This window comes from Coturnix japonica, chromosome 2 (assembly GCF_001577835.2).
Source record: "Coturnix japonica isolate 7356 chromosome 2, Coturnix japonica 2.1, whole genome shotgun sequence".
NCBI classification, from domain to species: domain Eukaryota; kingdom Metazoa; phylum Chordata; class Aves; order Galliformes; family Phasianidae; genus Coturnix; species Coturnix japonica.
In genome coordinates this window covers 30,132,484-30,145,165 of record NC_029517.1, presented here as the reverse complement: position 1 = coordinate 30,145,165, position 12,682 = coordinate 30,132,484, and the positions used below count along the sequence as shown (strand labels likewise).

The 12,682-nt window shown below is 39.0% G+C and overlaps 1 protein-coding gene across 1 annotated transcript in view; it reads left to right on the top strand.

The window, feature by feature from the left end:
• The first annotated feature begins 406 nt into the window (after positions 1-406).
• Positions 407-12,682, top strand: part of HIBADH (3-hydroxyisobutyrate dehydrogenase) — a 75,727-nt gene continuing 63,451 nt past the window's right edge. The window contains exons 1-3 of the mRNA XM_015853849.2: positions 407-540; positions 6,788-6,948; positions 11,107-11,216. Coding sequence (XP_015709335.1) covers positions 459-540; positions 6,788-6,948; positions 11,107-11,216 — 353 coding nt within the window. The 5' untranslated portion in view covers positions 407-458. The remainder of the gene's footprint in view (positions 541-6,787; positions 6,949-11,106; positions 11,217-12,682) is intronic.

The following is a 12,682-nucleotide window of genomic DNA, read 5'->3' as shown; positions in this document are numbered from 1 at the left end:
CTGCCTCAATCAACACCCTACCCACCAGAAAACCGAGGCCTCGCCTAGGGAGGCTCTCACAGGCCGCCCCACTCGCTTGGCTGCCCACCCCAAAAAAGGGTGGAAAGGCAAACGCCTACGTGGCTCAGTGCCTCCCTTCAGGGAGCGGCCTTAGCATAGAAGGCAGCGGCAAGAAGCGCTGGAACGCCGCCGCGGGCAGCGGGGTTAAGTTACCACCGCCAGCTGCGCTCCCCCAATACGGCGCCCCAGCGCCTGCCCGGCCCCCGCCTCGCTCCGCCCCGCTCCTGGCACCGAACGCGGCCGTCATCGAGCGGCGGGCGGAGCCGGGCGGTCACGGGGAGGAGCCTGCGCCGCCATGGGCCGTGGTTGGCTGCTGCGGCTGCCGCTCGCGGGGCGGTGGCGGTGTCGGGCGGGGAGGGTGGCGGTTGGCCGGAGGTCACTCGGCGCCGGGGCGCAGCATGGCCGCGGCCGTCGTGCTCGGGGGACCGGCGGGCTGGTGGCGCTGGCACCGGCGGGTGCGTGCCGCTAGTGCGGCGATGGGTAAGGACCTGTCCCTCCACGCGGCTCCGCGCTGACACGGGCGGCGGGCGGGCCGGGCCTGGCTCGGGGCTCGGCCGGGGGGATGCATTTCAGTGTCCTCTCAGTGCTAGGGGAAGAGGAATGCTCTGGCAGTGCAGCCACCCAAACCTTTTCCTTCTCTGAGCCTTATAAAGCGTGGTTCAGCCTCACAGTTTGACCTGCCGAAGCAGATAACTGAAAGCAGCATTTTCAGTGTCATTTTGGAAGTGATGTAACCAGCCAACATCAGTAGCAGCTCACGTATGTCATGTTAGGCTCCCAACAGACTGGTAGGTGAAGTAGTAAAGTGTGGTATGTGCTTCTAAAATCAAGGCACTTAAAGAGATTTGAGAATTACTCAGATCATCACTTTAAAGTAAGTTTTTAAGTTCTTATTTGGCCCTAAACCTCGTTTAAACAGATCAGTGAAAAGTGTTTGACACTTAATTTTGAAGTCAGCTTTCAGTGTTATCTTTCTCAGTTTTATCTCTGTTACTAATGGGTGACTTTTCTTCACGGTTGCAGCTCTGATTTTATGCCAGGTAATAGCTCAAGTGCAGCAGGTGTATTGGTCATGTGCTTGTAAAGTTAAATACAAGATACCTGCTTGTGCATTCAGTACATTTAGTGACACTGCTGTTTTTGTAGCAACAGCTTCCAATGCATTTTGAGTTTCCTGTGTATGGTAGTCATCAGGAATATGTGTAAGAGCTTTGACATCCCATCCTGATCGATATCCTGGTCGCCATGTTTCATGTTGAGAATACAGTGCACATGAAGATGGTTGGTGGTGAGCACAGCTGCATTAAGCAACCAAAACCATGACAACTCTTTTAAGTTGAAATATATGGTTTGCCATTGACTAAAAGACCTTATCAAGAAACTGACTATAAGGAGAAATTGTGTCTCTCTTTGGGATCTCCAAAGTTTCACCCACAGTGTTTAAGCCATTGACTTGGTAGTGACTGCACTGAAAGTCCTTTCGACTCTGAAAACCGTTCATGGGATGAAGAGCATTAAGCTTTCTTATCTGCTAAGCTCTATTGCATTGTTACATGTCTGGGTATCTTAATCTCTAATGTCTTTATTAGGTTTGCAACCCTTTTCTTTGGCTTTCAGCAGACTAGAAGTTGTATTTTGATTAGGGATTTCAATGAGTGTTGTTCTGAGTGAACACTGTGGTAGAGAAGGATCTATCCACTCTGATGAATCTGTCCAACACAACATAGTATGTCTAACATAACAGGTCTGTCAGTGGTCTGTTGCCATTCATTTACTCAATGCTCCTTAGATTGTTAGTTGCTGTCGGACAACAAACCACGGTGGGTTGGTTCTTATGTATGTACTAGAGGATTAAATCTTTTGGGAGGAAAAAGATGAAGGCTGATTGTGGAAAAGCATCTTGGTTACATATGTTTGTGTATTGGCATACTGGATAGTTGACAGAGAAGGTATTGACTTGTGATGTGCAACTGATACTGTTGATGACAAAGGTGCTTCTTGGAGAGGGTGTTTATGGTCTTAAAGCATTTTTTCAGGCTAGGTGTAGTTAAATCCTTCCTGGGGACTGCTGGTGGGGATGAAGGAAGAGGGATGTTAATGGCTGAGAGAGAAAGGTTTACATGTCAAAGAAATGTGTCATCTAAGGGAGCTGTTTGTCAAAGAAGGTGATACCCTACTAGAGCATGCAAATGTCATTGCAAACAGCTTTGTATGAGTAAAACCCATTCAACTTAACAGTTTAAAAACACTTCTGTTGATGCACAAGCCATGTGTGAACTGCTGGATGATTCCATGCTCTGGTGCAGAGAAGCATTAATTACTAAGGAAGGATTACAACTGAAAGACCTACTGCTCTAAAGCCCAGCGCATTACTTAATTAAGAGATCAAGTGTATACTTGATGTTCTTTTTAGATGAAAAGTACTTAGTATATGTTTTTGTCTTTATTACATTAACAAACATTTAATAAGATCTACCTACAGATAAGAAAAATGATGTAAGAATACTGACACTTAGAAGATAGTGTGTCTGTTTTTCATCAGCAGACCTTTACAGAGGTGAGGAGAACCAAGTGGGACGATTTCAGTGTAAAGCTGGCCAAATTTAGAGTCTTGTAATCTTCTTAAATTATGATTTTGGCAGAGTGCAGTTCACAAAATCATTGCATGGACTTTAAAAGCCTGTGACCCTTGGGCAATTTAAATTCCATTGGCAAAGCTTCTAGGAGCAGAAAGACCTGATGAGTACAGCTAACCTTCCTAACTTCTGTGTTTCTCCATCTGTTTCCCTCCACAATCTACTTCAGTAGAGACTGCATGAGTTTCCATAGAGAACTGCACAAAACACTGAAGCTCTCTCTGATCCTTTCTTTTGGAGCAGGAAAGTGAAAAGAGTGTTGTTGTTGTTGTTGTTGTTTGTTGTAGCAAAACTCCATACACTGAATCAGTGGCAACAGCTTTCATTCAATGGCTCATACTGAGCTACTATCATGTTTCCCTGTCCATGTCAAAATACTTCACAGGCAGCTGTACTTTATCATACAGTCCCCCCAGAAAAAGAGCAGCCTTCTTTATCAGCTAACTCACTATGGGCAACTTCCCATACTCCTGTTAACTCTCTCCTACTGGATGGGAAACAACCCAATGTTCAGTGATTCAGAGAGATCAGGATTGTTAGAGAATTCATACCAGAGATGAATTTGTGGGCTCTTATCCTTTGTGCCAGTTATATTTATTATGTTTGACATGGGAGCTAGGAATTCCAGCCCAGGACCTGGGCACTTTTGGTGAACATAGTTCAAGATGTATTTTTTACAGCCAAAAAGTAAGTTAAAAAGTTGATATTACAGTTGAAGAGTCACTGATTTCTTGGACCTATTCTTGGTCAGTTAGTCTGTGCCTTAGAGTACAGGCAGACTGGGCTTTTTGCAGCTGTACTGTCTGTGATCCTATCCAGCCACGAGCTGTTTTAATTCTGTGACTACAAGAAGATGGAGTCTGCGCTGCATATTATATTGTCTGTGCAGTGTATTCTTTGCAATGAATTCAAGGCACTGCTGGAGTTGAAATCTCTTCTTAAAGCTCTAAGAATCATTACCTCAGGAAATAGTCTCAAATGAAATGTGTGTGAAATGATCTTTTCAACTTGTGGCTGTCATTGTTCAGGTTAAAAAGAAAGTTACTTTAAATAGCATGTAGTAGCTAGAGAAGACTTGCATTTGGGGTCATTGACAGGCCAGGTATTCTAAGGACAGGATTAAAGGCAGGTTACTGTCTGTGCACTTCTGGCTTTCCTTTCTTAACGGATGTATTTTGTTCAAGAAAAAGCATTCTGAAATTCATAAACTTGTATTGTTTTTCTTTCTGAAATTATTTTAAAGGGAAAGTTGTTTTGTGATTACACAGAATTTATCAAGTGTATATAATATAGGGTAACTTGTCAATGCAAAACGTTTATCTGTACTGTGTGTGAGACCCTAATATAGTGGGAGGATTGTGAGATCTCATCAGTGCTGTCTTTACAGGCAGAAGATTCCTTGAGCACAAACTCTCTCAATAGAATAATGAAGACTCTCCCAGAAGAAGCCAAAATTCTTTGGAGTTAGTGTAGCTATAGCTGGCTTTGCTAACAATTAATTTCATGTATAAATTAACCTATGCTACTGGTCCTATTTCCAGTGAAGGAAAATTAATTTCATGTGGTTTCAGTGATTATTTCAGAATTAGCTTCTGTTGCTCCTGCTACTGATGTTCTGTACTCTGTTAGTTGCCTTTTGTTTGTAAGGTACTTTTATCCATTTTTCAAAACAGTTTTCCTCTATTTGAGTACCTGAGGATCTGGAGGTTTCTTAAAGTTGTCAAATATTAAAGTAGCCAATTTAATGTTGGACTGTAAGAAGTTAATGAAGAAGTTAGAAGCTGAATCACAAATTGGACTGTTACTCTAAGACGTCCCATTTCCTGTAGATTCAAACATTAATTAGCATAGAAAAGGAAATGGAACCTGATTCATTAACTTTTAGGAAAAGAGAGAACCACTGAGATAGCCAGAAGGGGATACAGTAGCACACAGTGAGACAAAAGTATCAGGATTGACTGGGATGTTGCTACATATTACAGCCTATCTGTATCAAGCCTTTTGGGGATTGTGAAATAATGGCCTTAAGAAAGGCATTATAGTAGAATGAGTTAGCTTCATGGGCATTTACATTGAGAGGAGGGTCTTTGAGAAGTAATAGAGGTACTTGTTGGCAATAGGTTTGTTGTTATGGTCCGATGGCCAGAGGCTTTTTGTATCTTAATCATAGAACGTGATGATAGGCAATCATGGGAAGTCATTAAAACAACGCAGCCTTCTGTGGTTACATGGTGGAGACAAGCAAGGCAGGTAAAGAAAAGAAATAACACAAAACAGTGTGAGCAAAATGTCCTTCTCAGTTTCCAGTATTTCCTCAAAGGATGAGACAAAATTGCATACATTGAAGCAGGTGGCCAAGTTTTTATATAACTGAGAAAGAAAAGCTGTATCTCACATTCAAGCTTTGCTAGAATTAAGGTAAATAACACCCACTGGTGTTAAGGGATAAAGAAGGAAAGATGCTGAAAACCAGGACTTGAACCTCTTCAGGAAGCTGGAAGCTGCTGACTAGCAAACAGAGTAATTTTAGGTCAATGGAAGTGATACACTTGGGAAGTCTGACTCATAGAAACTATGAGAAGGGACTTTGAGATGATCTCTATGACTGATGATGGTGTTTTAAGCTCTTTCTTCATTTGTTTCCTAGATTTGGCATGTAGAGCTTCGTAAAAAAGCAGTCTGACTTATCTCAGTTTGCACTAAGTGTTTTCCCAGTTCAGTTTTATTTTAAACTGTGCTACTCCTGTAGCTATGTAATTACCGCATGCATCTGTTGAAACTGTTTCAGACCAAAGTTCTCTCGACAAACTTGATCTATTAAATGTGGCACTTCCAAAATAGCGCTGGAGATGAAAGAGCGTGACCATTGCTGGCTAAGAAGGAGCTTAAAGTCAGAAAGACTTTAAAATGATTAATCAAGTGTTATTGGCCTAGAGAGGATTCATCACTAAGCGCTGAGACCTCTTAGAGTCTAGATCCAGCTTAAGCACTTCTGTATGTGTGCTTCTGAGTTACAGTAGTTCCATGGCTAGCCTTGTTTCTGGTTGCTTAGTTGCCACATGTTTTAGTGTTTGTTCTGCATAACTTTTTCCTCTCTTGTGAAGGAGAAATTATCCTGTGTCATCAACAAAGAAATCCAGGAACCACCAAATTTGCTGGCATTGGGTCAGGGGTGTTAGAAGTGGTGAAACATTGCTTGCAGTATGGGAATGCTTGCAACACTGCTTTCTATCCAGCATGCTGGAGGCCTGCAAAACTAGTGACTAATCCAGCATTTGATACTCACTGACTACTTGTAAAAAGTAACTGGCTAAAAGTGCAGTGTTTTCCATTTGTTAAGGAATATGCTTTACAGTTCTACCTTGGTACCATGCAGATAGAATGCAGCACACGTCCCAGTAAAAATTTAATCATTTTGTATTTATACAGTATTTTGTTCTATTTTTCAATATTTGCTTTTAAACTGTAGTGCAAGTGATTCCATGGCTCAAAGAATTGGCAGTGGTTTATTATGGAGAATTTCACCTTTAGATTTGGGCTTTATGTCTGACTGCAGGATCAGAGTAGTCCGGTTATTGCCTGTTTGTTAGGAGCTGCAGGAAATAAAGTGGCAGCCTCAGTCCACCTCTAGAGAACAAGTGCAATATCCCGGGGCTGTAGCCAAGATTGTGGAGAAATCTATAAAATATATATAGAAAATGATTTTGCTTATCCAGTTTAGGATTTAGACACATAATGGAACAGAGATAAGCCTGCATGCTTTTAAGTCCTCTTCTCAGACTGAAACTCTGATTTTAGCTTGCAGGGATGTTGCTGAAGTTTGATTATTACTACGCTCTTTGAAACATCTGCATTTTCCTCAGTAAAATAATTTTATCTGACAAGTAGAAAAATCATTCTGGGATGGTATTTGTGGCTCAATTTAAGCTTTGCAGTTTATATTATGTGGAATAGGATTCGTGCTTTTCCGCACTTTTGAAGCTTAAATACTTAAGTTGTTTAAATCATTGCACACTAATTACATGCTTTTTGTTGTGTTATTATCAAACTTTAAGATATGAAAATATTGATATTTATTGTTTTGAAAACAGTGTGTTCTAGGGCAATGGCTTCCAAAACCCCTGTTGGATTCATTGGTCTCGGTAACATGGGAAATCCGATGGCAAAAAACCTGATAAAACACGGGTATCCAGTTATTGCATATGATGTTTTCCCAGAAGCATGCAAGGAATTTCAAGACCTGGGTGCTCAGGTATAGTAATACACTTTCTGTGTCATGACAGTAACTGTGTGTATTCAGTGGTGATTACATGTAACAGTTTTTAAATAATCTGTTTGGCTTGGTTTTTTTGTTTTGTTTTGGTGAAGATCCTATTCAGAACTAAACAGCTTATTGAATGCAATCAGAATCTGTGAGATTTTACATCAAGCAAAGGCGTAATTCCACCCTAAGCTATTTTCATGCTGTCAGCTAGAATTGCTACCTGTTTTATTTTTGTGTGTGTGTGTGCTTGTGTTTGTTGTTTCTTTTATGAGAGTAAGTTGATGGCCTGTTCTTTCACCTCCTTTCTGTTGCTTCCTCCTCCCTCAGGTCTAGATGGCCAGTGAGCTGCTTTTCATCTGGTTCCTACTTTGACCTTTTCAGGTTAGATGACCCTAGTTAAAAATTCCTGCTGGCATAGCTATAAGGGTTATAGGGACATACGAGCTTTCCTGCTGCTTCAAGGTGCAGTCCTCGTGAGTTGGGGAAAAATCTAATTATTTAAGTGCTTATTTTCTTGGAGGTGAGGAAGGTTATAGTGAGAGAAGAGGAAGGAATGAAAAGGGAAAAGGGGGGAAGGAAATTGATCACATTAAGGAGGCTTACCTTCCTGCCATATACCCTGTGAAATCTTGGCCCTGCTCCAGCCTGTGCTATTGTTCTTGTTAGTCTGTTAATACACCCAGAAACTCATTTCATTTCTCACATGGTTGGGGCTGTCTTTTCTAAATATCTGAAACGTAGTTGTGTGGCTTTGACGTACTTCAAAGCTATAGCAGTTCAGGTAGTTGTGGATGAAGGATAGGTACGTAGAACATGGAAATAAAGAATGTGCTTGAATAAGGAGAAACCAATACAAAAATCACACATGGAAGAAACTTTGCATCAGTGGCAAGGAAATTTTAGGTAAACCTAGGTAGAAGAACTGTATGCCATGGAAGTCCAAACGTTTGGAGCTAATTGCAGCCATTTTAAATAACGAGATAACGTTAAGATTTCTGACAGATATAACAATGAAGTGCACCTCTTGATAATTAATTATAGTTTATGTGAAATAATTACAAAATCTTGGCCTGAAGTGGGAAAGTTAGCTTTTTCGCTTCTTTTCCTATCTGCTGTTCTTATTTCATTGGAGTAGCTGGGACCCTCAGTGATGAGCCATATCTTGAGTAAGAGCAAGATGCTGCGTGAATGAAATGGTTTGAGCAATCCCTTATGTTCTGAATTCACTTTCTGCAGTGAGATCTCTTTACTGTGCTTGCCCATTTGGGTAACTTATTGCCACAGTAACAGAATCTTTTGCATCCACTGCAAGACTTCATGTGGGATATTATAGGTGAACTATAATGCTCTAAGAGCCAAAGGTATGTTTTAAGATTGTAAATCACTAATAGAATACATGAGTAGGCTTAAACACAAATAAAACACGCTTAAAGAAAATATTTGAACATAACTTCCTCTTTTTGATCTATGGGTGTAAATCCTACCTCAACACTTTTCTCAGGACTTAGAAACTTGTGGGTCCAAAGGGCCTTGTAGAAACTGATGTAGAAGGAACATTGGGCTCTAAGGACTGCTTTTTCTTTCGTCTGGCTGGTAGGGTAAAACTATCAGGAATGTTACAGAGGTGAAAAGATGTCCCCCAAGAGACAGTAAACATCCTCAAATGTCCATTGTTTAAAGTCAGTGCTACTGCCAGGGTAGGTGGAAGACAGGGGTTGTTTGATTATAAAGGCTGTGACTCCAGTTACCTTATCCTCTGAAGTAAGAACTGGGAGGTAGTATATGTAAGGAGGCAGCCGCCTGCCTACTAATAGTGACTGGTAAGGGAGAAACTGGCTGAGTGGGAGTTATTCACCCCTCTGGCAGCTGAGGTGAAAATTGAGTAAAATAGCAAGTTTACAAATGGGGAATAATGAGTAGTAAGTACTATGAGCAAGTGAGCTTCTTGCACTCTTGTTCTCTACTGTATTTTTGCTTTCCTCATATTTAACCTTTTCTTTCTCACAGTGCTCTGCATGTATTTATTATACTTACTTTTCTCAGCTTATGTATCTTTCAGTCATAGCTCAAATTTGGAAATACTGCTAAAGTCAGCTGATGAGTAAAGCAGTATAAACATGGAATGTTTTTTGGTGTATTTAGTGAAAATGGCATTTCAGGCAAGAGTATCTGTTAATTAATTCACTGTAAATATAAAGAAAAAATAGGGAAGTATTTTAGAACAAATATAAGCAGATGTACATGGACATAAGTCAGTGACTAGTGTGAAGAAAAGTCTGTGCTATCCAATTGCATACTGCGAAAATTAGCTTGAACTGACTCATGTCAGAAGATATATGGAACTTGGGCTGCCAGTCTCTCTAATATGGTCTATATCAATACTCAGCAGTATATACTCAGACTGCAGAAGCGCTGTCACACTTAGTGTGCATTCCTAGTCTCATTTTTTACTTTGACATGCATTTTTGTAATTTGAAATTGTAAATTGTCACATTTTGAAAGATATGAATGGAAAAATGAATTTCTGTATACACAACTACCATACTGTGTCTTCTATCTGTGTTCCTTGAGCTTTCTTTATATCTGCCGGACAACAATAAAACAGCTTCATCTTATCTGTAAAGCTGAATGGAAATGTGAGGCTGTTATAGTTTTTAAGTTGTGTGTGCAATACTTCATTTTTCAACTTGCTGAAAGATGAAAAAAGACCACAGGATCTTCAGTCAATAACTTGCAAACCTTTGAGATTACTGGAGGTAATATTTTCAAGTAAGAAGATGTATATAAGTCCAGGTTCTAATTACACATTTCCTCTCTACTCCTCTAATAATACACATTGGGACTGAACTGAACCAGAGACACTCTGAACTAAAGGCAAAGGTGTCATACACGAGTCATAAAATTAACTAATCAGCTATAGAATCTTTTCTGCTTATAATTGCCTCATTTATTCTTTTGAATGTTTGTTCTTTGGACTAGGATATGCTTCCTTTTTCTGTCTGTGCATGGTACCTGATGTTTTATGTTGTATTACCTTATACATTCAAAACAAAATGTACAAGTTTTTAAGTCCTTTTTTATTGTAGAATGTTTTTACAGTGAATATACATTCTTGCTTTCTTTTATTTATTTCACAGTAGCTGCAGTCAGGAAGTTTATCTTGTTGTATTCCAAAAGTCCTGTAAGATTTTATTTACCATATTCTCCAAACATGTACAAAAATGCTTTCTTTGGTACTAAGACCTTCAAAAAACCATTGTATATTAAAAGATAATATATTCACATAAATGCCTTTAGTATCAGAACTAACACAAAAGTTAACAAATACCTGTAGGTATGAACAGATAGGGAATGGTGTAATGAGATCAACTCTTTGCTCATTTATATACCTTAGAGAAAGGAATCAATCTTAAGAAAGCTTTTAAGCTGTAATTTCTCAAACACTAATGCCATGTGGAATGGAAATTTTGATTTATTCATACTGCATTATAAATACATATAAAATTGTACTTGAAATATTTCTTTAAAATTCAAATATATATATATTATATTTTTCAATTTGTTTAGACATTTTGGTGAATGATGATTGAACTGATAATTTTTTTAAATTTAAAAATGTCAATATAATATTTTGAGAAACATTATTGAGTTTATCTGATGTTATTTATGGTAAGGTTGGAGATACAGTAAGTCTTTTTTCCTCAGTCTCCTTCTCTCAGTACAGCATTAGAAGAGAGGAATCCAACCAAAAGATTCGAATCTGAGAAAAAAATAATGAGATTTTTGTGATCCTTAATGTTGTTCCTACTTAGAAACGTAGAACAATATTTTCTTTAGAGGCATGTTTTACAGTGAATTGAAGATTCATGAATGAATTATAAACATTTCCATTGATGTATGTTCTGGAGAAGCAGAACATCCTTTTTTAATTTATTTTTATATTTTAATTTTTTATCTTACTCATTCAAATTAATTGACTTTTTCATCATAAGGGCAGATCTTGCCTTCTAGTTTTTTGTTGTTTTTTTTTTACCTGCCTTAGTTGTCACTAATGAACTGCAAATACTTAAACTCTGCAAATGTTTGGCAGCTCTTCCTCCAAAAGGGAAAGCTTACTTAAATTTTCTTATTTTTTTTCTTTTAAAGGTAACGGATTCCCCAGCAGATGTAGCTGAGAGAGCAGACAGAATTATTACCATGCTGCCTTCAAGTCCCAATGCAATAGAAGTTTACACAGGAGCAAATGGAATTCTAAAGTAAGAATTTACTGCAGTCTGAAGAATTCCCTCTTGTACTCAAATCACTGTTACAGTGTTTGTCACATGGTAGCTTGTGCTGGAAATGCTGTCACTGCCTGAAGCAGTGATTGAGCACCTGGTAGGAAGGGGAGCTCAGGTACAAACAGCATACCTGAGTGACCAGAAGGGATGGAGCCAGGATTCATCCCTTTCCAGACCTCATTTAAGGTTTGGTACGGATAGCAAAGGTATCTCACTGGAGATCCCTACCTACCTGAGGGCCTCACAGTCATTTTGAAGGTAAACAGCTTCTTTCCTTTATTTCTCTTCCCATTGTTGATGCTTTTGAGTAGATCTTTACTTACTGTGGCCTGGGACCTTGCTGCTCTGCTGTCTTGTTGCTCTTTCCATTGTGTTAAATAACTATTGCTGCAACTCTTAATGTGCTTTCAACATGCTTAACTTGGTGCTCTCTTTTTATTATTGATATTTCTAATTATATGAGAACTCTTAAACTGTGATTGTTTTGATTGACTCGTGGCTAAAATCAAATTTTATTTCCAGTAGAATAGCAGTTTATGTGAATGTAAGACAACTGACTTACCAGACTTCTCAGATGCACATCTCTTACAGATAAGGATATACCCTGCAGACAAGTACAACTAGAATAATTGCTGACAACAATTATTTTTACTTTTTTCCTAGACATCGCACCTCATAAGTGAAATGCTCTGAAAGATGCAGTTGTTTCTCATTGTGTTAAAATTGTGTTAACATAGAATAGTTGACAAGACTGTTAATTTCAACTCATATTGTCTGTAGTCTTGCAGACTCCTTACTGTTGATAAAGGAATTCTGGGATTTTTATGTAAAAATGAACAGTAGGGATCACTGAGAATTCTTGAATCTGGTTTTGTATATCACACAAAACCAAATTGTCTTATTGGTTAAACTACAGTAACATCTATGTTTGTTCATATCCAAGAGTGAAGATCAATGTTACAATCAATTACGTATTTATTAGATATAATAGGCTTTTCTGAGTATAAAAGGTGACTTAATCAGCTTCTCATTTGGCTTACTGAAAATGCTTTTATACATAATACTGTTGAAAATAACTCTGTGTTCTGAATAGCTGGAGGTCTTGAGCCAGAGTTCAGTGGTTTTAATGGACCTTGCACAGAAGCGGTGGGCTATAGGGTTGCTTTAAGATTCAGTCTGATCTATGATCTATACACTATAAGGTTCCTGAATATCTGAAAAAGGAGATGCTCTTCCTGTTCCCGAAACTATGAAATAAATCTGTTTTAGAGATGATTAGCTTCAGGTTATCAGTTTTGTGTCTGACTGATTTGACCAGGGGGAAAAAATGTAAAAATCTGTCTGAAACCTCAGTTTTGTTTTGCTATTATTTTCTGAATTCAGGTAGGCTTCAGTCTTCAGATCTGCAAAGAAAACTGCTTCACTTTGGCTTACCTTTCCCT